The following is a 26856-nucleotide window of genomic DNA, read 5'->3' on the forward strand; positions in this document are numbered from 1 at the left end:
GGAGAAGAGAGGGGAATTAAAACTGGTACAAGGTTTCTGCCCTGGAGATTGAGATACTTTTTGCCCTTAACAGAGATTAAGAAAGTGAGGTAAGAAAGAAGGTGCAGATTAGTTTGGACTTGAATTGGTCTCTGAACTCCAGCGTCCATAATTATTAAATAGGGGTTGTGCTTGCTCTTTCTGAGGAAATGAGATGATGTGAAAGCACTTTGAAATTTGAAAAGGGAAGGACTAGACAATTATGTTAATGATAACCTTTATTATTATTTTAATTATATTTAGATATATTCTGCCAGCAGTTAGAATAAAGACTTGAAGTGACATTTGGGATCTAAGTGGGATGAGACGACTGAGGAAGCAGGCATCAATGGAGAGAGCTAGAGGGGTCAGCAAGTCTTTAGGGATGGGAGAGAAAATAGGGTTTATCAAAGAGTACTCTGTGAGAACTCCCCAGAGAAGGTTGGATAAGGCAGGGTGGTAGAAACCAAGACTGTGGAGGAGTTTTTGAAGCTGGAAATGTTCAGCAGTGTCAAATGCTACAGAGAGAGAGGCTGAGTAAGAAGAGGAATGATTAATTTGCATTGGATTTGGTAAACTTGAGTAACCTGTCTTAGTGGAGGGTGGGGGGTAGAGGTAGAGCCCAGACTCTATATTTTGGAGGGGTGGGTGAGAATAGGTGTTGAGATACTGGAAGAGAGGAAGTGATGGCCCAGGGTATCACCACAACTTAACAGCAAAGGGAAGATAGCTTGATAGATTTTTTTATACTATTATTCCAAAAAGGATTTGAGGGGAAAAATAGGGGAAGAATGATTGCCTGAGAATATAATGGAGGGTGCAGGGAAGCTGGGGGTGTGGGGAGAGAGGAGACTCCTGAGGAGCTGTGACAAAGAGTGACATTCAAAGTCTAAGTGGACAGAGTAGCTTTACAGATTAGGTATGACTCTATTACACTTGATCTTAGCCAAAAGGCCGAGAAGCGATTGAAGCTAAGAGGAACTCTGACCCAATTCTCACAGCCGCTATTAGGATTGTTCCCTCCCCACCAACCGTCTTGCTTCTTTGTTTCTCCCTTGTATCAGCCAGCAAGACTCCACCTTGGAGCAAGTCTCCTAATTCATCCTCTCCAGTTCTTTATCAGGGTCCTTGTGGATCGCTGGTGAAAATTATATGATTTTTTTGCTTGCCAATCCCTAAGAAGCTTTGGAGAGCTTCTCCCACTCCCCTTTTTCTTTTTCAAACCTTCCACCTCAATATCTTGCTCACTCTCAACAGAGGACCTTACTTTAGAAAAGGCCTTTCTTTTTCTCTAAGAAAACTGAGGCTGCAAAGTAGGGAGTTCCTTAACTTACTCTTTTCTGTTTATGTCCTTCTGACTCCCAGCTTTCCCTCCTTCCCCTTTCAGGAAAAGAGCTATTGGCTCCAGTTTCTTAAAGCTTTAGATCTGATCCCCAAGCTCACCATCTTCACCTGTATCTTTAAGCCCATAAACTTGCTCACACCTCTCCCATCTGAAAATCAAACCAAACAAAATCAAACCAAACAAAAACCCTTGCTACCATCCTATCTTTTTCTCTTCACAGGCAAGCTTCCTGCAAAGATAAATCTGATTAGCTCACTTCTCTTCTGACTTCCCCCGCTCGCTCTCTAATCCGGTTTTTGCCCTTATCATTCCACAATGAATGAGTCATCAATTGAGCCCCAAGTGGACAAAACAAATTGGTCTTTCCCTTCCTCCTTTCTTTTGCCCTCCCTGAGCCACTTGATCTCCTGGCTGTCCCTTCTTTTTTTGGCTTCTCCTATAGGTCCCTCCTCTTTGCTACCAAATCTCGGCTCCACTTGAGTGCCATTTATTGGCTCCCTTTGGACTCTCATCCCCTAAATGCCTGAGTGGCTGGGTTTATTCTGTACTCTGTTCTTCCCATGCTGTGTGCTTTCCCTGGGTGAACTTATCTGCAATCACAGCTGCAATTACTAGGGGCTTATTGAAAACTCGCAAGACTCTAGCTCCTGTTCGGCTTCTCTTCTGAGTTCTAGGCGCATATGCCTAAATGCCCACTGGACACCTCCACTTAGATGTCCCTCAGGTCCCTCAGACTCAGCCTCATCCTAACAGAATTCATATCTTTTCAGCCAAGCTTCTTCCCATGGATTCTTTGTGAATATTGTCAGCATCCGGGATCCTAGTCTCTTTTCCCCATTTCTAGTCAGTTGTCAGTAATAGTAAGATGAAGGAATTTTTGTGCCCTAGATTCCCAAGGAAGTTGAGGGATGCAGATTGGCTTGGTAGGGCTGTACTCCCAAAGAGAGGCCGTGGATTGAGGAGCTACATACACTGGGGAGAACCATGTGGTAGGAATGGCAATTAGGGAGCTGGCCCAGTGAGGGAAGGGTAGCTATGGATGATGCTTCCAATCCTGGGTAAACTTAATTGAGCATCACTAAGTGCTGAGGTATTTGGAGTTCTTGAAGAAAAAGGACCAAAGCTTGCATATACCCAAACAGATCTGAAAAGAAATACTTCAGAGAGGAATGGGGACAGAGAGAAGCCCAACACGGTAAGATTCGGAAATGGGAAGGCCAAATGTACGTAGATCTCTTAAGGGTAAGGAGACCCGGAGTGAGTATGGGTTATAGTTGCTCCATTTACAGGTTCTACCCTCTGTAATGTCTCCAACCCGATCCTCTTTTTCTTAGTATCTTCTAGGCTTCTGCCCACCCCCAAGTCTTGTTTAATCTTACTAATCCATTGGCTCTTTTAACTTTTGTATATCCAGGTAAAAATTCCTTTGCTTCTTACACAAGGTCCTTCAGGATATGGTCCCTGTTTACTATCCAGCTCCATCTCCTGCTACTGACTACAAATTCTTTTTGCTTCAGCCACATGAAAGTTCTTCCAGCCCTTTAAAAGCATCACACCTTCCTATAGTGGTTCCATGTACCTGTGCTTGGAATATGTCTCACCCTCTCCTCTCTAAACTCATTCATTCTGCCATTTCTACTTTTCCTTCAATACTAAGCTCAAGTACCATTTCCCAGAAGTCTTTTACACCCCCAATCCGATTTTCTCTGGGCTTTCGTGGCAGCCTACACATAACATAAAAATACCCTTTACTACATCTCACTCTAATCGGTTAACTTGCTTCTTATCCTTCGTAGACTGGGTACTTTATGAAGGCAGATCTCAGTCTAGCCGGCTATCCCCAATATTTAGCTCATAAACAGCAGCTGATATTTCTAAATGAATAAATAAAAAGTTATCAACCATGAAAGTTTTAAAGTTTAAGCAGTAGGATATTTAAAAGAAACTTTTTAACATTTAAACAGCAGGCCATTTAACTGTCATTTCACATGCTGTTTATCTTGTTCCTGAAGGTGAGTGCAATAATGCTGGCCCATTTGCCAGTGGGAAGATCTGGACATTTAAAAGTGCTTCTCCAGGAGGTATCATCAGCCTAGAGACGGATCTCAAGCAGCCTGTCATCTACAGAACCCACCAGATCAGCGTCCTGTTCCTGGCTTTCACCTACAGGGTGCCTATAGCCACTGAAAGAGGTATGCGGATAGACATACTTAAGGTGATCTCTTCTTGTCTTTAGGTTAAGGAGTGCATGGGGTGGGTATGTCGGTCGATGTGGGTGTGTTCATGTGGGTGTGTTTTTGTGTGTGTGCGTGCACGCGCGCGCGCCGTGGATGGGGAAAGGAGGAAGGAGGCAATGTGTGCATCGCTTCTTCAGAGACGCCTTCCCTGACCTCCCTGACTAGCTGACGTTCGCCTCGCCACCCTCAGAGCACCTTATTCTCCGTCTCTGCACCCATCACAGCTTGACTTGCATTCGTGTGGTTAGTGCCCGTCTCCCCCGCTAGATCGTACACTGCGCTAGGTAAGGAACCTCCTACGTTCCTGTTCACCCCTGCAATCCCCCTGCCCAGTAGGATGCCAGATATTCCACAAATATGTCTTCGATGAGCGTTTCTGGGCCCGACTGCAGGTACCGACCACCCCGGGGCGGCCTCGGACGGCTCCCGCGCCGCGACCCCACCGGGGACTAAATCCCCGCCCACCAACGGCCTGGCGAGGCGAGGCGGGGCGGGCAGGGCGCGGCAGACAGCGCGCGGCGGGGCGCTCTCGCGCGGAAGGTTCTCCCGCTCCCGTGGGCGCGGCCCGGATAGGGGGAAACCGGGGAGCGGGCGGGCGCGACGCGTGGCCGCGGATGGGCCAATGAGCGCCGGCCGGGCGGGGCTCGCAGCCGACTGCCCGGGAGCGCGCGGGGCTGGGCGTGCCCACGGGTGACGCGCCGGGCCGGACCCGCCAATAGGCGCACGGTGGCGGGCGGGCGGGCCTCGCGGCCGGGGGCTGGAGGACGCTAACCGGAGGCCGGCCGGACAGACTGACGCTCGGCCTCAACGACGGAGGCGCGCGGCGGGGATGGCGCTGGCGCGGGCCTGGAAACAAATGTCCTGGTTCTACTACCAGTATCTGCTGGTCACGGCGCTCTACATGCTGGAGCCCTGGGAGCGGACTGTGTTCAGTATCCTGCCCAGGCCGCGGGGGCCGGGGTGGGGGAGCGGGAGCCCGGGCCGCATCTTCCCGGGCCCAGGCGCCAGGGGGTGGAGGGGTGGAGGCTGGGGGGCTGAGGGCGGCCCTGCAGGGACGGCGCGCGCGCGCTGACTCGCCTCTTCGCTGCGGGCACGCGGGGCGGAGGTCTCGGGCCGGGGGCGGGGCTCCCGCGGTTGGGGAGAATGGGGGGCTAGAACTCTTGAGATCCGAGGGGGCCTGTGAGTCGCTGGAGCGGAGGTGGAAGCGGCTTTACTATTGGAGGAAATCCCCTAGGGCGATGTCTAACCAGGTTTGTCCTCTCTTGCACTTCGGCCGCGCCTGCCTTTGGTTCAGTCCCCTGGTCTTTGGGAGGCAGGGGCCGTGTTAAGTGGAGCAAATCGTTCCCGGCTGGGACGCCTTTGACCTTTAACTGTCCCTGAGTTAGCTGACTTTGGTCCTAATGAGAATGCTAACCAGTTTACCAGACTTTTAATCATGTGAACTCGTGTTTGTGACACCCCAGTATAGTTTTTGAAAACAGTTTGTTGTACCTTTTTGGTTTTCGGGATGGGGAGTTTAAAGACTGTTTTATTCATTAAGTTGCTGTTTTCACAGTCCATAGAAGTCGAGCCAAGAAAGGAATTTGTGGTTAATTATAGACAGGGTTTGAAACTGTATTTTCATAGATAGCTGATAGATACTTGTTAATGATACTGAAGGTTCACTATGAGCCAAGCAATTGTGCTAGCGTTTTGCCTGTACCTCAACTCATCTAACTTCATAACAACCTCACTTAATACGCAAGGTTGTGAAAATAGGCTTTCTGAAGTCTGTGATGTTTGTGTCATTTGTCTGTGTTGACATCCCTTGATATTATTCTTGCAGAATACATACTAATAATGAGCTGTAACTTTCTTCTTTTTTAATTTGGGGGCCAATATGGAACATTTCACACAACATGCTTACTTCATACAGGCTCCCCCTTTTCTTTAAATTGAAGTGTAGTTAACACAATGTTACTTTAGTTTTTTTTTTTTTTTTTTAAGATTTTATTTATTTATTTGACAGAGAGCGAGAGAGGGAACACAAGCAGGGGAGAGTGGGAGAGGGAGAAGCAGGCTTCCCGCGGAGCAGGGAGCCCGATGTGGGGCTCGATTCCAGGACCCTGGGATCATGACCTGAGCGAAGGCAGACACTTAACGACTGAGCCACCCAGGCGCCCCAGTGTTACTTTAGTTTTAGGTATACAACAGTGATTTGACAACACGGTATGTTACACGGCCTCCTTTTCAATGTGGTTTAGTTTGGAGTAGCTTCAGAACAGCTTTGCAAATGCATTGTTGCATTCAGGTGGAGTGACTGAGATGATTTCATTCCAAGCATTAATAAGTGTGTTTATTTGTATTGAACTAGCATAAGATTGTACTCAAAGCTGTTTTTTGTTTCAACACTTTGGAGGAATCTTAAGCTGCTTACAAGGAAATTTATTTATTTTTATTATTTGTTTCCAAAGCTTTCCAGAACTTAAGAACCATAATTCGTATTTTGGATTTAAAGTCTGAATGTAAAGTATATTCTGAATTCCTGCACCATTTATTTGTAGTTGCAGTTCTATAGGTTAGAGCTCATGAAGTTATCTTTCTAAAATGTATACTAAAATAGGGCACCTGGGTGGCTCAGTTGGTTAAGCGACTGCCTTCGGCTCAGGTCATGATCCTGGAGTCCCGGGATCGAGTCCCGCGTCGGGCTCCCTGCTCAGCAGGGAGTCTGCTTCTCCCTCTGACCCTCCTCCCTCTCATGCTCTCTCTATCTCATTCTCTCTCTCAAATAAATAAATAAAAAATCTTAAAAAAAATGTATACTAAAATATAGAAGCACATATTCTTGACTCAGTTAAAATCATATTTTTTAAAGGGGGGAGGGGCAGAGGGAGAGGGAGACTTTTTTCTTTTTTAAAGATTTTACTTATTTATTTGAGAGAGAGAACGAGCGCACAAAGGGAGAGTGAGAGGGAGAAACAGACTCCCCTTTGAGCAGAGAGTTTGATGTGGTACTTGATCCCAGGACCCTGAGATCATGACCTGAGCTGAAGGCAGACACTTTAAGCGTTAGAGCCACCCAGGCACCTGAGAGAGAGTCTTTTTTTTTTTTTTTTTTTAAGATTTTATTTATTTATTTGACAGAAACAGCGAGAGAGGGAACACAAGCAGGGGGAGTGGGAGAGGGAGAAGCAGGCTTCCTGCCGAGCAGGGAGCCCGAGGCGGGACTCGATCTAGGACCCTGGGATCATGACCTGAGCTGAAGGCAGATGCTCAACTGACTGAACCACCCAAGCGTCCCAAAGATTTTATTTATTTGTCAGAGAGAGAGAGAGAGAGAGCTTGAGCACAAGCAGGGGGAATGGTAGATGGAGGGAGAAGCAGGCTCCCTGCTGATCAAGGAGCCCGATGTGGGGCTCGATTCCAGGACCCTGGGATTACGACCTGAGCTGAAGGCAGACACTTAACCAACTGAGCCACTCAGGTGTCCCCTTTTTTCTTTTTTAAAAAATATGTGTATTTATTTACTTAAGTAATCTCTACACCCAACGTGGGGCTCAAACTCACAACCCTGAGATCAAGAGCTACATGCTCTTCCAACTGAGCCAGCCAGGTGTCCCTCAGTTAAAATCATCTTAAAAGTGAATTTAAACAATGTTGCACTAAATTGACACTCTTTATGTCAGAAGTTGAATGTAGAGTCCACTGCCAGTCTATTAAATCTTTTACACTGAAAAGCTTTTGTTTGCACGTGGATACATGCTACCGTGTCGATGGTATTGAGGTTTTTCTGTACTACATAGTAATAGTAACAGTGTCCTTTAAATAACCTAGATGATGGCTTTTTTGGGGGGATGGAGGAATAAATTATGTACTGAAATTTAGTGCTTCTATAGATTTTTCCTTTTGAAGCTTTTGACTTGTCATTGGTTTATGTGACCAAGTGATTTCAGTTTTTAAAAAACTAGTGAGAACAGCAACCAACTAGCATTGGGTCCTATAGAATCCTATGGTTTTAAACCTAAGATTAAAAAAAAAAGTTATTTCAAGGATCACATGATTGAATTAACCCAAGGTAGAAATGTAATCCTTTTGACATAAGACGATCTTAAATTACTATAAGCAGTTATATTATTCTAACAACTTCTAGAGTTAAAGTCACGCATTTATTATTGTATAGTTTGAAACATCTATTTGAGATGAATCTGTATTCTAGCTTGGAGGAAGGAACTGAATGAGAAAGCTGGATTCCTCCCCACTCATTAGGAGCTTTAATTACTGCAAAGTAGTTTGAATTTCATAAATTTGTTAATAATTAGTAAGCTTCACATAGAACAATTTTGTGGCTAGTTACATGGTTTTGGGAAAGAGACATACTTTCTTAAAAATAACATTGAATATGGTTATCACTGCTAGCAACCTTAAATTTCATGTAAGAAAAATTTGTCTGGCTATCTGAGAAATGGTCTCTGAGTTAGAAGGTCCTAAGAGAAAGACTCTAGAAGAAGGTAATCGCTGCTATAACTCCTTTAATAAATTGAAGTCCCTGTTTTAGAGAACACTGATAGCTCGCTATTAACTACTTCTGCACATTTTCTAGGGGCATCCTTGAACATCTGAATTTGCTTCTCTGTTTCTCCAGATCAAATAGCTAGAAGTTAATTATCAGTTGTTGTAAATTGAAAGGTCAATCCCAGTTGAATATGAGGGTTTTTGAAATTATCTAAGTAAGGAAATTGTGAGTCAAAAAAATTATTTTCAGTATGTTTTTAAGGAAATGCATCTGTGTCAAGTCAGGCACACTGTAAATGGTTCTTGAAACAGCAAGATTTAAAAATCCGTTTTGTAAATCCTTCCATGCTAGGGCCCATATCCTATTTTTTTCTCTTACCATCTGCTTTCTGTTACCACATTTGAAGTGATACATTAGCTTTTTTTTTTTTAAAGATTTATTTATTTATTTGACACAGAGAGAGATAGAGCAGGAACACAAGCAGAGGGAGAGGGAGAAGCAGGCTTCCCGCCGAGCAGGGAGCCCGATGCAGGGCTCGATCCCAGGACCCTGGAATCATGACCTGAGCTGAAGGCAGTCGCTTAACGACTGAGCGACCCAGGCGCCCTGATACATTAGCTTTTGCTTTGCAGCCAGTATTTGAACTTTTTCCATGTGCAGACATGGTTTCTATAGTGCAGGAAAAGGGGATGTGACACGTGATCAAAACAGAAGGCAGCAATAAAGTGAAATCAAATAAGTGGAGTAGTATTACAGTGAGTGCTGCAGCAGACCTGTGCAGACTGAAATCCATTGAGCTCTTGCTCCAGAGTAGAAGTTGTAACACGTTTCTAAAGCCCCCTTTCCCTACTGGCAGCCATCAGTGGGAAAGGAGACCAGGTTTTGTAACCAGTGAGACACTCCCTGTAGTGCCTCACTGAGTAACATTGTAACCATGCTATTCAGGAGAGGTGTGGAAAAATGAAAAATACCTTGTTAAGATTATTTGAAGCAGGGGCGCCTGGGTGGCTCAGTCCTTAGGCGACTGCCTTTGGCTCAGGTCATGATCCCAGGGTCCTGGGATCGAGCCCCGCATTGGGCTCCCTGCTCGGCGGGAAGCCTGTTTTTCCCTCTCCCACTCCCCCTGCTTGTGTTCCTTCTCCTGCTTTGTCTCTCTATGTCAAATAAATACATAAAATCTCAAAAAAAAAAAAAAAGATTATTTGAAGCATAAGTAAGAGATTAACCTTTAAAAATTAAATTTATTCTGTAGTCACTGAGCTATATTTGCTCTCTCTCTATGGCTTCTTATGTTTCCATGGCATTTTATACTTCTATTTATTTTAAGCAAAATGTAGGCAATTTTTGGTTTTTGTTAGGAATTAGATTCTCCCTGAAAGACAATCTATGTTTATTTGTTTCTTCAAGGAAGTAAAAAAAAATTTATTTTTTTTGGGAGAGAGAGAGCACGTGTGCACACACACACCAGTGGGGGGTGGGGTAGGGCTGAGGCTGAGGGAGAGGGAGAGAGAGAATCTCAAGCTCAGTGTGGAGCTCCATGCGGGGCTCGATCCCAGGACCCCGGGATCATGACCTGAGCTGAAGTCAGATGCTTAACCGACTGAGCCACCCAGGTGTCCCAGGAAAGAATTATTTTAAGACCACAGTGCTGGACACAGATAGTGCTTGAGAAACATTTGTTTGTTTATTGATTTGTCATTTCAAAGGAACTGCAGAAGTATTGGGGAATGGTAAAAGAGACCTAATTTTAAACTACTTTTAGGGTAGCTTTGGAACTTGGCCATTTCTGATGAACAGAATTCAGTTCTTAGAATTCAGATTTTGGGGCGCCTGGGTGGCTCAGTTGGTTAAGCGACTGCCTTCGGCTCGGGTCATGATCCTGGAGTCCCGGGATCGAGTCCCGCATCGGGCTCCCTGCTCAGCGGGGAGTCTGCTTCTCCCTCTGACCCTCCCCCCTCTCATGTGCTCTCTCTCTCTCTCAAATAAATAAAATCTTTAAAAAAAAAAAAATTCAGATTTTAAGAAGTAGAAAATGCTATAGATTGAAAGAACTTCTTTGATTTATTTTAACAGATGTTAACAAAATTGGCATTTTTATGTCTACTCATTTGTAAAATATGCATGCTTGCTGAATTCTGCATTTCACAAATATTAGGTACTTCCTAATTGCCAGATACTATTCTAGATAGTGGGGGTATGACTGAACAAAACAGATAAAAATATTTATTCTAATGCCACTAGATAGGTTAAAAATACAGACTATTAGATTGTTTTAGCTGTTGCGGAAAAAAATAAAACAAGAGGATAGGAAGTAAGGAAGAATGAGTGTTTTTCAATTTTAGCTAGAGTGGTCAGGAAGGGCATTTAGAAAGATTTAAGCAGGGAGAGAATTCCGGGAGAATGAGCATTGTAGGCAGAAGGGACAGTAAATATGAATGCCCGAAAGCATGTCTGACCAGCATGTCTGTCCTGTTTCACAGATAGCCCACAGGCCAGTGTGGCTGGGGCAGAGTGAAGGAGGGTATCCGCCTAGTAGGAGAGAAGATCAGATCCTGTAGGATCTCCTAGGCATTGGTTTCAGAGTTCAGGAGATAGGGGAGGTACTCATACCTTTTGAGTAGAGTCACTCAAATCCAGTAAGAATTTTCTCATTGATATTTTAATATTTAATAAACTAGGAAAATAAGCCACAAAAACATACATTTCTCCATGAGACTTGAAGTTCTTTTCATTTTGAATGGAAAAAAAAAATTACATCCTGGAAGTGTTTTGTTTTGTTTTTTTCATTTTTAACATACTGAGTTCTAGAACAAGTTTTCAAGAAGATAGACTTCAAGGAAATTAGAGCCAGGTTTTAGGGAAAATTGGGATTTATACATGTTCTCAGATGGATCCACCCTGGGGTCGTTGCAGTAGAGTGAGCTGGGCAAAAAGTGCCTTCCTTGGGACACAGGGCAGGAAGAACACGGGGACTGGGAGTGCTCAGAGAACTTTCAGGGAGGTATTTGAGTGTTTTGGTTTTTTTGTTTTGTTTTTGTTCTCCCCCAGTGGGAAGAAGGTGTGGATTGGGGTGCAGAGGTGTGCTGGGATGATGAGGATGCCAGGCTGACTGGCCTGGAACAGGGATTCTTCAAGGCAGTTTGGGTGTGAAATAAAGTTGAAGAAACAGGTTAGGGCCATTTATTAATTCACCAGATACTTCTGTGTGCATACCTCGTACCAGATGCTGGCTTAGGTGCTTGCAGTAAATCTGAGCAAATGAGACAAAGATCCTTGTCCTTGTGGAACTTTTATAATTGAATTATATAGTATGCTAGGTGGTAAGCATTATGGAAAACGGAAAAGTAGGTCAGTGCACATTTCTTATCCCACTGACCTACTTTTCTGTTTTACATAATGCTGTTTTTAAAGAGGATATTGGGAGAGGCTCTGTTGAGAAGGGATATTTGAGTAAAACATAAAGGAAGTGATGGAGTTAGCCGGGTAGAAATCTGAGGGAAGAGCATAGCTGGCAGAGGGAACAGCCAGTGCAAAGTTCCTGAGTCCAGAGCCTGCCTGGCATGTGTGAAGGCCACCACTGAGGCAGGTATGATTGGAGCAGTGGGTGATGAGGTCAGAGTCAGTGAGATCCTGGAGGATTTTTTTTTTTTTAAAGATTTTATTTATTTGAGGGGGAGAGAGAGAGCGTGCGTGTGTGCATGGGGGGTGAGGGGCTGAGGGAGAGGGAAGAAGACTTCGCTGAGCTGCGAGTCCGATTTGGGGCTCGATCTCAGGACCCTGAGCTAATGACCTGAGCTGAAGGCAGATGCTTACCTGATTGAGCCACCCAGGCGCCCCTTGACTTTTAATCTTAGTTGAAAAGGATGCCCTTGGAAGGTTTTTGAGAGAGGAGTGATCTGATCTGGTTTTAAGTTTGAAAAAGTTTACTTTGGCTGCAGATTTGGGATAGTTTAAGGGTGGTGAGCGGAGGCAAGGGTAGAAGCAAAGGTAGGTATTTTGGATTGAGGTAGGCTTTGCATGATAATGAAAACAAGAGCATTACAAAATTCATGGTGTATGCTATTTCAGTAGCAGCTAAATTAATTAGTTTTCTTAGATTTCTGCTGTATCCTCAAGTGCTCACAGCTAGAATTGAGAATTTTTCTTTGCATCTCAATATACTAAAATATTTAAGACTGAATTCTTAAATAAAAATAGATTATACATCCTCATGGTTCAAAACTCAAAAGGCACCAAAAAGGTAGCTGGTCAGAGTCTTCTTTCCACCCCAGCCATGCCAGGACAACCATTGTGTCACCGGTTTCCTGCGCCTCTCTCCTGAAGTATCTGTGAACACCTGGAAAAAGCTCTTAATCCATGTTTAGTAGTGCCTGGCTTGGTGAAACCAGAGTTTTTATAAGGCAGTAGAGAGGTGTTTGAGGAATATATTTTGCTATGCCACTTCTGGAGGTATTAATAATTAAGTTAGTATCTCTTTCTGTGTATTTCCTATGTAACATATTTTTGTAAATAAACACAACAAACAAAACAAAATTGACTAAGAACCCTATATTTTGGCCCGGGGGTTTGGGGGAGTGGGGGGGTGGGGACCTTTAGATCACTTTCTCTGTCTTTGGCAGAGCTTCCTCTGAGCTCTTCAGTAGAAGGATTACCATAAAAACTCCAGTTCACCAGTCTTCTACTAGAACTTTCTTCTTAATGAGTGCCTCTTGAAGAAAATGTACATACAGAATTCTTTGACACTTTAAATAGAGTTCCAGTAAAAATCAGCATGTGGTTTGATGATTCGGCAAAATTCCTAATATCAGAGAAAGTTACTTCTAGAAAAATATTCTTAGCAAATCAGCTTAACAAATATGATTTCAGAATAATGTTGAAATAACCTGAACATTGCCTTCAAACTTAAGAAAAAAAATAATTTCTCCTCAATAATCTTCAGTCTTCTATATTTCATGCCATTTCCTTTTGAACTTCCTTTTGTAGAAATGAATGCAGTCTCTGTTACAAGGGAGGGATGAAGGTGGGGGGGGAAGCAGAGGTAAGAATAATTGTAACTGAGAAATTAAAACTTGCAAGCCCCCCCCCCCAGAGGTACTCAGACGTTTTGTTTGTGTAGCCCCTCCAAGAACAAAAAGCATGTTATGTTGGCAAACATCTTGTTCATTTAAGTTAACATCAGAAATATTTCATAGTAAATTTAGACAGTTAAAAGGATTTCACTCTTTGCTTATGTGTATTTTATTATTGCGTATTTTTGTTAAAACCTTAAAGCTGTTTTTTCTTGTACAATTCTTAGAAAATGTTCATTACATAGCCTAATTGGCAAAGCCAGCCCTCATTGTGAAGCCAAATAGGCAAAGCCAACCTTAATTCCTGTCAGAAAAAGTTCAGTGCCATTTTTCTGCTCAAAAAATTGTTACATGAACACTTTTACTCCAGTCTCCCCCCCCACACTTTTTTTTTTTTAAATTTATGACTTGATTTGACAATCATTGGTTAGTTCTCATCCATATTGACTGTGGATTTTTGTAAGTGGTAACAGGTACATAGATAACCAATGTATTAAGCTTGTTTGGTGAATCTTCATCCTCACTGTTCCCTGGACCACCACACATGGGTATGCTATGGGACATTTCTCACTCCTTTGACTCAGACAGCTTTGTTGAGCTTGATCTCAGTCTGCACATGTGGAGTTCCCATCTTGTTCATGGCTAATTTCCAGATTTTTTTTGAGTGCCTGAAGGGTATGCTTCTTGAAGCCCACTCCATGAGTGCACTTGTAACTGTTGACAGTGTATTTTCTGGTCACTACCTCACTGATGGCAAAAGGCCCTTCTTCTCGCCATCCTTCTTTGTAGGAGTCATTCTGTCAGACCCAGGCTGGAAAGGTGTCTCACTTCTGAATTTAAGTTATTAGATGAATAGATAGGTGAGGCTTGTAGCTGTGCCAGGAGTTTATTACCTGAATGCAATAAAGTGCAACTCAAGTTAGTTATTATTCCTTTGTTTGCTGTCCCAGAAGTTATTTTATACCCTGGGGAAATGCATAATTGTAAGATTCAGGAAGTAAAGTGGGAGAAATGAAGTTGTACGGGGTATGGGAAGGGAAACTAGCAGATGACCATAATTGTCAGATCAGTTTTAGGAGAGGGTATATTGGTAGCTGAAGCTCTGTAAACCCTTCCCCTGACCCCATCCGAACCTTCTGGAAAGTCTTTGTCTATCTGAGGCTCATGGGCTTTAGTTCAAAGACAGCTGCTCTAGCCTGTTTTACCCTGTCTTGATGTTTGGTGGGCTAAGTGAAAATGTTAGAATATCCCTTATCTATACTCCTTAGGATATTGTAATTTCTTCTTTAGTAGCTTTCAGGAAAGGTGGAAGATGAAGAAAATGCTACACAAGAACTGAGTGGTCTGTAAAAGGATGGGCAGGGGAAGTCGCACAAGGTTGGCAGTGGGGACGGAACACACAGAGAGATTCTGCAGTGTTTTAGCATGTGGTACCAGTGGTTTGTCAGTAGAGGGGACTGTGGCTCATTATATATATATTTAATTAATTAATTTTTAAGTAAGCTCTATGCCCAGTGTGGTGCTTGAATTTGTGACTCTGATAAAGTCACATGCTCTACAGAAGGAGCCAGCCAGGCGCCCCTTCCACTACTTCACATTCTTAAAGACTTTGTGACCCACTCCATCCCCTAGGCTTTGAGTGTTGTAACATTTATTGTACTTAGGAGCAAAGATAAGATAGATTCTTGTCTTAAAAAAAAAAAAAACTCCAGTGTTCAAATTTAATAATTAAAACTATATGTTCCAGAAGATCTACTTAATCAAGCATATATTCTTTTCATAAATCGAAATGCTTAAAAAATAGTAGTTAAGAAATGATAGATATTATTTATGATCAGTAGCTATGAAAAGTAGAATTACTACTAAAACAAGACTTCTGGCCCTCATGTGTGCCTGGAAAATCCCCAAATAACAGGATTTATGGGAAAAGAGCTAGAGCAGACCATCAAAATCAGTGCAACTTAGTCACCAAGCACTAACCAAAACAATAATTGGCATCTTGGGGGATAACTTGGGTAACCCAGGCAGGCAGGCTGGAGACTGCCTCAGGGGACATTAAAAATGTCTGGACAGAATTGACTGGAAATGCTTCAGTAGGGCAGATGGTGTGGGCTGCCATTGAGGAGGTGCAGGAGGGCTGTGCTGGCCGGGAGGTGTGCCTTTCTGGAGAGGGAGCCTGGCTGCAGATGCTGACTTAATTTTCTTAAGATAGAGCTCAAAGGATTCCTGTCTGTGCAGCAACCGAGCTAAAAGATGTTTCTTGAAGAAGATTATAATTCTCCCACTAATCTGACTCCCCTAATTTATGAAAAATCCCATAGGAAACAATGCAGCTCCTATGCTATACTAGTGTGAGCTAGTATGATGTGAGCTAGCTGATGTTGCAGAAATGTATTACAGCAGAACAGATTAGATTTCAGAACAGACTGGGATTCTACCCCCTCCATCTCCCCCGACCCTGGGGCTTCAAATCTGCATGAAATTAATAGACACTTTAATTATAAAGGTGCACAGTGAAACGTAGCCTTGGTGTCTCTGGACTCAGAGCTGCAAACCAGTTCCAGGACTGGTTCGGAGTTGAACATGATCATTAGTGGTTTCAGCAGCATGCTTTTTTGTTTGTTTAGTTTTTAAAGAGTTTGTCATCAAGTTGTAGTTTCTAAAATGAATTTCTATACTTTGGTATAATCAACACACTACAGAAAGGCTGGAGAATGTGTTTTGCTTGCTAAACACTAACTTCTGATGCTGAGGTGATGTCCTTTAATATGACCCACAAATACCAAATTAGTTAATATATACAGACTGTAACAGTATCAATATCTTCTACTTGCTTTCATTTTAAGGCAATTAGAAAAGTATCAAGAGATAGTTGATATGTTTGGTAACAATATACTTTCTTAATACTTCTCTTGGTGATGATTTTTTTTTTTTTTACTAAGTTTTTAATTTTATTTGAGTATAGTTAACATACAGTGTTACATTAGTTTCTGGCCTACAATATAGTGATTCAGTAATTCTACACATTACTCAATGCTCATCATGATAAATGTACTCATTTTAAGATTTTGTTTATTTATTGAGAGAGAGTGAGAGAGAGTGTGTGTGTGATTGGGGGTGGGGGGGAGGGAGAGAGAATCCCAAGCAGATTCTGCTCTGAGCACGGAGCCCGACGTGGGACTTGATCGCATGACCCCGAGACCACGACCTGAACTGAAACCAAGAGTTGGCCAACTGGTTGAGCTGCCCAGGTGCCCCAATAAATGTACTCGTTAATCCCCATCACCTATTTCACCCATCCCCCACCCACCTCCTCTCTGGTAACCATCAGTTTGCTCTCTGTAGTTAAGGGTCTATTTCTTGGTTTGTCTCTCTCCCCTTTTTTGTTACTCTCCTTTGCTCGTTTGATTTCTTAAATTCCACCAATGAGTGAAATCATACAGTATTTGTCTTTCTCTGATTGGCTTATTTCACTTAGCATTATACTCTCTAGCTCTACCCATGTTGCAAATGGCTAGATTTCATTCTTTTTTTTATGGCTGAATAATATTCCATTATATGTGTGTGTGTGTGTGTGTATGCATACACACATATATACGTACATGTACATACACACACATGCACATACCCCACATCTTCTTTATCTGTTCATCTGTCAATGGACACTTGGGCTGCTTCCAGAATTTGGCGATTGTAAATAATGCTGCAGTAAATGTAGGGGTGCATATATCCCTTTGAATTAGTGTGTTTATATTTTTTGGGTAAATTCCCAGTAGTGCAATTACTGTATCATAGGGTACTTCCATTTTTAACTTTTTGAGGAATCTCCATACTGTCTTCCACAGTGGCTGTACCAGTTTGCATTCCCACCAACGGTGCACAAGTGTTCCTGTTTCTCCACATCCTCGCCAACACTTGTTTCTTGTGTTTTTGATTTTAGCCATTTTGACAGGTGTGAAATGATATCTCGTGGTTTTGATTTGTGTTTCCCCGATCATGAATGATTTTGAGTGTCTTTTCATGTGTCTGTTGGCCATCTGTAGGTCTTTGGAGAAATGTCTGTTCATGTCTTCTGCCCATTTTTTAATTGGATTATTTGTTTTTTGGGTGTTGGATTGTCTAAGATGATCCCCAGTTTTTTGAGGTCAAGGGAAAAAAAAATCACAGTAGTAAGGAAGATTTCCTTTTTAGAGCTTTATTCAGTAGTTGACAATTGTTTTCACTTAGGGTTTTAATTGCTTTTCACAAAACAACCTATAATAATACTTTATCAAATGATTTTCCTTTTTTTATTAAGATGGTTCCTTAAATTAGATTTATCAGAACTTTTGAGTATTTCTAAGGATAAAAGTAACATTCAGAATTGACTTTACAAAAGAAATTTGACGAATAGAAGATTGGATTATTTTAAGTGACGTTTTAGCTTTTGTTTTTTGAGTGAACAGTGCAATCAGAGACTTAAAGCTTGAAATTATTTATTAATTTTTTTTTTCTAAATTTATTTGACAGAGATACAGTGAGAGAGGGAACATAAGCAGGGGGAGCGGGAGAGCCACCCAGGTGCCCCAGCATTGAAATTATTTAGATTAGTGAAGAGGTGTAAGTCATACCTGCTGGAACAAAGGTCCCTGGCCTTTTTCCAATGAGAAACTACTTTTGATTTCTCCAGAGTCTTGCTTTGGAGGTTACTAAGGTAGGCGGTGATAGTGCAGTTACTGATTGGGACAGAAAGTGTTAGTTACTGTGGTCTTGCTTCTGATGTACTGTACTTATCTTTAAAGCATTTCCTCTCTTTGTTGTCAGGACCTTTTTTTTTTTTTTTTTAAGTTGCTGGGGAAAGGGTTGGGGATGGCCCTTGTATGGGCAAAAGAAATCTTTTTATTTTTTCCTATCTAGCCGGAAACTTACCAGCTCATGATCAGTTGGGGATCCCTGTTAAAGAAACAGCAAACCTACAGATATATGGTTTCACATTTGCTTTTAAATTCATTTGCTTTTAAATCCATGGAACCAGGGAAGCCTGGGTGGCTCAGTCGGTTAAGCCTCTGCCTTCGGCTCAGGTCATGATCCCAGGGTCCTGGGATCGAGTCCCACATCGGGCTCCTTGCTCAGCAAGGAGCCTGCTTCTCCCTCTGCCTGACTCTGTCTCTCTCTCTCTCTGATAAATAAATAAAATCTTAAAAAAAAAAAAAATGGAACCCATAAAATATTTATGTTATATCCAGGTTATAAATAACATCTGATTGTTCATTCAGTCCTTGAATAAACATTTATCTTCAGTGCCTGCACATATCTTGGCACATTATCTGCTCAGTTCTTGAATGATTTATGAAGTACCCACTTTATCTAGCAACACACCACAGCTGGAAGCAAAGGAGCAGCTGAGCCAAGGCACTCTCACTCTTAAGCACTTAAAATTCAGTGGTAGAGGAGCGCCTGGGTGGCTCAGTCGGTTAAGTGTCTGCCTTCGGCTCAGGTCATGATCCCAGGGTCCTGGGATCGAGCTCTGCATTGGGCTCCCTGCTCGGCCGGGAAGCCCGCTTCTCCCTCTTTCACTCCCCCTGCTCATGTTGTGTCTCTCTCTGTCAAAAAAATAAATAAAATCTTTAAAAAAAAATTCAGTGGTAGAGATAGTTATAAACACACAAAACAATTTTTTTTTTAGTTTTTGAGGTTTTTTGTTTGTTCTAGATTTCACTAACTTTATTCTATACTTCTCAAATCATGTAGCCCCCTCTAGAATGTCATCCTGGTTAATTTGTGTACAGCTGCTGATATGTATATTACAGACAACTGTAAGAGTTTGGCAGATAGAAAGATTATTATTTTGTGTATTACCTTCCAACGTATGTGTGTTACAAAACATTGATTGTTTGCATTTTTTTCTCTGTGTGTGTGAAACAGGAGATTACATTAAGGGTGACTGCAAGGTGGTGCCTAAGTGCCCTCTCCATGCAGGTGGGATCCGAAAATGTTAATGCAGGAAGTGGCCTCATTTTATGGAGAAGAAACTTGGTTCCAGAGGGGTTGTGATGTCCCAGAATTGTACTATAAATTAATAACAAATTAGTAGTAGGGTGACCTTGAGCAATTCCCAAGCAATTGTCTAAGTCATGATGTTAAATGCCTGAGCCCTCAAACAATAGTTTTAATAAGGATTATATTGCCTTTTGTTGCTGAATGGATTTGATTCATAATTCTCATGTCAGCCCTGAAGGGTAGGTGATGTGTGTCCTTATTTTATAGACAAGGAGACTGGTGATCTGAGAGTTTTGACACAATCAGGGATTGGCAGAGTCACAACTCAAACCAGGGCCCTGGTGTTCCCAGTACCCATTTCTTGTACTTCCCAGTGTGTGAAACTTTGAGAGGTGTGTTCAAGAATGCAGTGGATTGAGAAATCCACTCAAGTACCAGATAAAATTATAGGTAGTATATACTCTAAATGGTATATGTTTAGCTCTGTTTGTGAGAACACTTCTAAGGAGATAAACCTTGCAAATGTCACATTAAAACCAGTGCCTAAGAGTGTCAATAAAACTACTATTTTAAGTGGTGCCAAGCATAATGTCAGGGAATATTCAACTGAGTTACATGGGAGCTATTTCAACTACATTGCTTAAATTGCATTTGTAGAAAGCTACTTATAAAAGGTGCCTTCTTTTTGCATTTTTTGGAAAGGTGGTTATTAAGCCTAGTACAAGTTCCTCATGGTCCCAGTGTCTACTTACTCACCTACTGTATAGTTAAGTTGGTTTAAATATTATGTTTCAGAGCTTTAAGATAATTTTTGGAAATAATTTTGACATTTAATTGTACAGAAAACTTACTGTTAGAGGCTTACTTAATTATTGTGATTCTGGAAATAATTAGAAATGGGATCAGAATATAGAAACATTTTTTTGGAGAGACAGGATAAAGTTAAATTTAGTAAGTGGCTATGAGTAAAAGGTTAGGTTAAGTTTTTTATTAAATATTTTTTTTGAGCAGCTTATAAATTCGCATTTTTGCATCTAGGTTCAAGTGACTTTCAATAATTTTCTGTTTATCTTGGCCAGAATCAAGAATTCTTTATTCTGTTTCTGAGAGCTGAGACTTTCTGTTTATTTCTTAGTAACAAATTAGACCCAATGATGTCTAACTCAAATTTTGTAAAGGGGGAGAATCCTTCACACAAAACAGTTTTTTTTTTTTAAAGATTTTATTTATTTATTTGAGAGAGAGAGAATGAGAGAGAACACATGAGAGGGGTTAGGGTCAGAGGGAGAAGCAGACTCCGGGCCGAGCAGGGAGCCCGATGCGGGACTTGATCCCGGGACTCCAGGATCATGACCTGAGCCGAAGGCAGTCGCTTAACCAACTGAGCCACCCAGGCGCCCCACACAAAACAGTTTTTAGTCTAGTACTGTATGTGGTTTAATTTTCCTTTACAGTTCTTATTAAAAAAAAAAGTTACTGAATATTCAGGCATACAAAAACTCCATAAATGATAATACAGCGAATGTGCATATACTACCAACTACGTGAAGAAAAGCATTACTAGTACCTTTGAAGCTTCATTTATGCCCCTTCTCAGTTAGTTCTCCTTTCTTCCTCTCCCCATTTCACCTCACCAACTAACCATCCTGATTTAGCCTATATTATTATCATTTATTCCTACTGCTTTTATTCCACATATATATGCATCACAGCATAATGCTATATAAAGTCATGAACTCTAGTACCTTATGATTTTTTTATAAAGATTTTATTTATTTATCTGAGAGAGAGAGAGAGAGAGCACGAGCAGGGGGAGGGGCAAAGGGAGAGGGAGAAGCAGGCTCCCTGCTGAGCAGGGAGACTGATTCAGGGCTCCATCCTAAGGACCCCAAGGTCATGACCTGAATGGAAGGTAGAATTATAGTGTTTATTTATTTATTTAGTAGAGAGAGGGGGAGGGGCAGAGGGAGAGGGAGAGGGAGAAAGAATCTCCAGTAGGTTCCCTGCTGAGCACAGAGCAGACTCTGGCTCGATCCCATGACCCAGACACCATGACCTGAGCCAAAATCAAGAGTCAGATGCTCAACTGACTGAACCACCCAGATGCCCCAGTGTGTACATTTATAAGACTTAAATAAAAGTGTAAAAAACCTTAAAAACATTCTGAAAATATAATATTGCCCAGAAATGGATTTTGTTTTTCTTTCTGTAGTCACTATAAAGTTTTTCATCACCGTAATGTGAAATGTGTAGAAAGTGCCACAACGAAGCTAGAATCAAATGTTTCTTGAGGAATTTCATCATTCATTAAATATTTATTAAGCATGTGTTATTTTAGATGTTGGAGATACAAAAAAGAGAAGACATTGTTCCTATGCTCAAGAAGTTGATAATCTGGATGAGATTATGAGATACATAAAAAATAGGTAATGTCAAGTAATAAGGGCCAAATTATATGAATAAAGAGCTTTGTGAGCAGTAGGGCCAGGAGGCTGGGTAAGAATGGGAAAAATATGAAAGCTAGGGAAGGCCTTATATGAGAGAGGATAACTAACCAAGCTCTAAGAATGGGTTTTATTAGAAGGAATAGGATTTTTCACATATAGGAAGGTATTATGCATAGTGGTTAAGAACACAGATTTTTGATTTGAGTGATTTGGTTTGGAATTGGCTTTATTGCTTACTCTGATTTCAAGATTCAGGATTACTTGAACTTGCTGAAGGATTTAACACAGTGCTGGGCACACACTGGACATTCCCAGAATGAAAGCTATGGTTACTACTATTATTCTTACTCATATTATTATTAAACCATAAGCAAAAGCAGAGCAGTATGAAAATAAAAAGCATTGTTTTCTGAGACTCACATAATATGGCTCTGAGTAGGTTGTGTTTGTTAGGGGAATTATTTGGAGTGTTGAAAGTTAACAGCAGGAAAGTAGTGTAGTAGGTGATACGCTTGGTCTCTACCTCAACCCCCTCTGCTAGCTGATGTATCTCTCCCCCAGTCTCTGTTGTCTGCTCATCCCATCTAGCTGCCCCCTTCTTCAGAGTATTGGCCTTGGCCAAGGCAGCTGTCTTACTTAGGTGAGTTTTTCTCACTCAATTCAGCCAATGATTGACAGATAAAGGGATATTGAAAGTCAGGCCTCTTGCCTCAAAGCAAAATCAACATGTGGTATAATTCAGGCTCCAGAGCATCCTGTGGGAGCTGAGCCCTCGAACCTACTTACTTTTTTCTCCCTGCTCAGTTCTGCTCTACTTACTCTTCTTCTGCTAAAACTCCCTTGTACAAGAATCCCTGTCCCAGTCTCTCAGTTTCTGTCTACTTTTATGGTCTCCAACCTAAGGTACTTTGGACTAGATTGGGAAAATTCTTGGATGTTTGGCTTAGAATTCCAGGTGCTGTCCTATTGCATTGGGAAGCCTAATGTATTTTAAAAGGATCACTTTAGTAAAAGAGTGGCATGGAAAGTGGCTAGAGGCCTAAGATGGGAGCTTTGACATAATTAAGGAGTGATAAATACCTCACTCATTTATCATTGATTAGGGTAGGGGAACATGAGATAGGAAAGTCATTTGTCGGGGTTGGGAAGAACTGAGAAGTCTTAGATAATTTGAATCTGTGGAGGAGGAATCAAAGAAGTTTCTAGATTGAGTGACAAGGCAAATAGTGAATCAGTAGTAACATCAACTATTTCAGATAGTTGAAAAAATAAGACTCCTAGAAAGAGGTAGTTTTGGAGAAAGTTAATGAGTTCAGTTTTGACTCTTGAATTTAAAGTACCTCAGGAATGTCATAGGTGCAAATGTTGAGGAAGCTGTAGGAAATCCTTGTCTGCAGTACAGAAGGTGGGTTCACGTCAACAACATTAAGGTCATTGTTTAGGCTACAAGAGTTTGCAGGACCCAAGACAAAACATTGGGGATTCCATTTTGTCATTTAGAATGCTTTCAGCTACAAGTATAACAAAAATTTAAAACTGGTTTACTAGTAAAGGAGGTTTATTGGCTTCTGTATCTGAAAACCCAGTGATGGGGTGGGTTTCAGGTGTTTGGGTGAGGTTTCTGGTTTCGTTTTTCTGTGATTACTTTTGTTCTGCCACCTTCATGTGTCAGTTTTGTTCTAAGTTTTGTTTTTTTCAATGGAGGCAAAGTGACTCTGGTGATGCCAGGATTCCATCAGCAAGCTGCATATTCAGAAGGAGAGGGAGAGAATCTGTGTTCCTTAATTCCCGGTAGAAGTGCTAAACTTGGAGCTGGTTGATAGTTTTTTTTTTTTAAAGATTTTATTTATTTATTTGACAGAGAGAGAGAGATCGCGAGACCGGGAACACAAGCAGGGGGAGTGGGAGAGGGAGAAGCAGACTCCCTGCGGAGCAGGGAGCCCGATGCGGGGCTCGATCCCAGGACCCTGGGATCATGACCTGAGCCGAAGGCAGACGCTCAATGACTGAGCCACCCAGGTGCCCTGGTTGATCGGTTTTGAGGGGGGAGCACTGTTACAAAGAGAAGGGTTTTCTGATTGGTTACAATCAGGGCTGGAGATGGGATAGGTTAGGTCCATCTAAAGAGCGCGACTGTCATACTGGGTGGAGGGGTGGAGTGAGTGTTTGGGACAAAAGCACAAAATTCACTCTAATTATCTTACATATGAGGGACAGATAGGGAAAAAGAGCCAGTGACACAGGAAAATGGTGAGAGAGATGGGAGAAGAGTCCTAGAGAAAAGTACCTTCTTAGCTCAGAGTGGGAAGGGTTTTGAAGAGGAAGGACTAAAACTGTCAGTTCAGATAGCCATTGGATTTGATAGGTGGCCATTGGTGACCCGAGAACAGCGTCTCTAGCCCGCAGGGGTAGAATTTAGATGGTTGTGTGATGGGCAGTGATATGGAAGCAGTAAGTGTGTGTGTGTGTGTGTGTGTGTATTTAAAGAAATTAAGGGGTAAATAGAAGGTGGTAGTTTTAGAAAGAACTGGATTAAGGGAGGCTAAAAAGTAAATGTAAAAAATGATTATGGGAGACTTTCATTCATGTTTGGGGGTTTAAGTCAGATGGCTTCAGTCTGTGCTCTGGCTGTAGAGACGACTTCTTGAGGGTCCCTGGACTTAGTGTTTGGTCAGGCTCTGAGGAGTAATGGTCATGATGAACATTTCACAGGAAAGCTGATAGGATCAAGTGAGATAATATATAAAAGAGGTTTGTCAACTGACCTGTTATACAAATATTAGTTGGTAGTAAGCACATTATTTATTTAAACCCTATCTTCTTGTGAAAGAATGTCACGCATTGTGGAACTACCAGTATGTAGAGTCGAAAGGTCTGAAAGTTAGGAGCGGGGACAGGGGAGAGAGAGAGGATGGAAGGAATGGATTAATAAAATGTGGTCCCAGTCCAGAAGTGGTTATTCCTTTGAACATGGCTACATGACAGCAAAGCAGAAAGCCCTTAGGGTTTACATAATTTTTTTGGCAGAATTTTGTGTGGCCCAAAAAGAGGACCCCTTGCTGATTTGCATGTATGCCATTTCAGTTCCTTTGGAACGAGGAGAAAGGAACACAATACAAATGTTTATTGTTTAGGTGGTCAGGATGACTTTTATTTGATTTTGCAAAGTTTAGTGATAATAATAATAAATGTTTAATAGCAGTAGATGCTGTCAGTTTATATGTCATTAGGTATGTGACTGATCTTGGCTTAGACTCTAAAAGCCAGGGCTTTTAGCCAAATAGTCTAAATAATTTAAAAATTCTTGGATCATACATTCTTTTTTTTTCATACATTATTGTTGAAGGTGGTAGACCTTTTGAAGTCATTAAATACAATTTTATTCTTATACATTTCTGTTCCTTAGGTTGAACAGTGTCGCTTTCTTCATTTTAAGCTCTCTGATGTTTTGAAGTAAAGCAGGGAGAGTAACAAACAGGTGCCTGTCTTGGAAGGTGATAGTGAAGGTCAAGTGAGCTACAGAACTTAGAATGGTGTCAGGCATAGTTAATGTTAGTGGCTATAATATTCGTTTCTGACACATATGAGAAAGCATTAAGTGAATGGGTACTTCAACATGAAACAGTTGAAAAAATCGGGGGATTTACTTTTGAATCAATTAAGAGAATGTAAATTGTTTCCTTAACTACGACTCAGATTCCATGCTGGTTTCCATCGTGGGGATGGCCCTGTACACGGGATATGTCTTCATGCCTCAGCACATCATGGCGATCCTGCACTACTTTGAGATTGTGCAATGACCAAGATGTGACCAGAACTGAGCGGCTCCTTGGGGAAGAACCACCCTCTGAAGATGGAATGAAACCTCATCAGCTGTCATAAGAAACTCTACTAGATGTCAACATAACCAACCCTATGAATATAAAGACTAAAATTCATGAGTAGAACAGGAAAATACTCCTGACTCATGTGTTGTGTTCTTTATTTTTAATTTTAAAAGAGGCTCTTATATAGTAGTTTTTGTCTATTTTAACATTGTAATCATTTGTACTTTGATATCAGTATTTTCTTAACCTTTGTGACTGTTTCAATATTACCCTGTGAAAGCTTTTCTTAATGTAACTTTGAGTACATTTTAATTGCCTTCTATTTCTAAAACCCAAAGTCATTAGTTGGGCTTTACTGTTCTTGCTATTGTATGGCACATACATCTGCCTGGATATATTTCTACTCTTGACCAAAGTTTTGTAAGAAACAATACAAGATTTGGGGCAGGGGGATGGGGAGGGGAGGATATTTTATTGAGAACTATTTACAAAAGACTTATCTGTAAGTTTGAACTCAGGAGTACAGTTTTAGCTATCTAGACTCTACTCTTAACAGCTTTTGCTTTAAAACTATTTAAGTATTTCTTAACAATGAAAAAGAAAGATCTTGCTAAAGTTAAAATAAGGAACATTTCACCTTTTAAATATTTAATTCTTATGTGAACTCATTTCCAGAAAACTTTGGTGATGGTTCTTATGACAAAAGGTGGTTAAATAGCATTATTATGTAATGCTTATATACCATAGAGTTTTTAGTAGAAAGTAAATCAGTTTCCTCTGAGGGTTATTAGTAACAATGTACTTCCTTAAATTTAGTTTTCATGATTGTAATGGGTGCTGCAAATGCATATGCACATTGCAATAAGATGAGATGAATTGTTAAAAACTATAGCAAAAAGAAATGTAAACTTGGTTAAAATCCTTTCACTCTTTGTATTTTTTTTTAAAGATTTTTATTCCTTAAATGTAAAATACCTAATTTTTTGATGTAAACTCATTAAATTCAAAGAAAAATCAGCTGATGTAGTGGTATATTTTTTCCTCGATTGTTAAATATTGATCTAGTATTTAAATTTCTGAATTGATTGCTGTGGATAAGTAAGCAGTTAAGTATATTTTAACATGTCTCTCAACATAAAAGTATTGCTAATTAAAAAAACTAGACCTATTTTAACATGCCTCCCGTAATAAGTTTTGCTATTTTAAAAAATGTAAGTATTTTTGGCTCTTAACTTTTTTTTTAATTGTTATGTTAATCCCCATACATTACATCATTAGTTTTAGATGTAGTGTTCCATGATTCATTGTTTGTGCATAACACCCAGTGCTCCATGCAGAACGTGCCCTCCTCAATACCCACCACCAGGCTAACCCATCCTCCCACCCCCCTCCCCTCTAGAACCCTCAGTTTGTTTTTCAGAGTCCATCATCTCTCATGGTTC

The 26856-nt window shown here is 41.2% G+C and overlaps 1 protein-coding gene across 14 annotated transcripts in view; it reads left to right on the forward strand.

The window, feature by feature from the left end:
- The first annotated feature begins 51 nt into the window (after positions 1-51).
- SPTSSA (serine palmitoyltransferase small subunit A) overlaps positions 52-26856 on the forward strand; it is a 975882-nt gene continuing 949077 nt past the window's right edge. For 3 of the 14 annotated variants that reach the window (XR_014148521.1, XR_014148520.1, XR_014148523.1), the window contains exon 1: positions 52-3884. Coding sequence is in view for 1 of the 14 variants with exons in the window: in XM_081830649.1 (XP_081686775.1) it covers positions 4430-4532; positions 25284-25387 (207 nt within the window). In the remaining 13 variants the exon portion in view is untranslated. The other 11 variants (XR_014148522.1, XR_014148525.1, XR_014148526.1 and 8 more) reach the window with 9 other exon arrangements.

The sequence above is a fragment of the Leptonychotes weddellii genome, chromosome 9 (genome assembly GCF_054177405.1).
Source record: "Leptonychotes weddellii isolate Sample4059 chromosome 9, ASM5417740v2, whole genome shotgun sequence".
Lineage (NCBI taxonomy): Eukaryota > Metazoa > Chordata > Mammalia > Carnivora > Phocidae > Leptonychotes > Leptonychotes weddellii.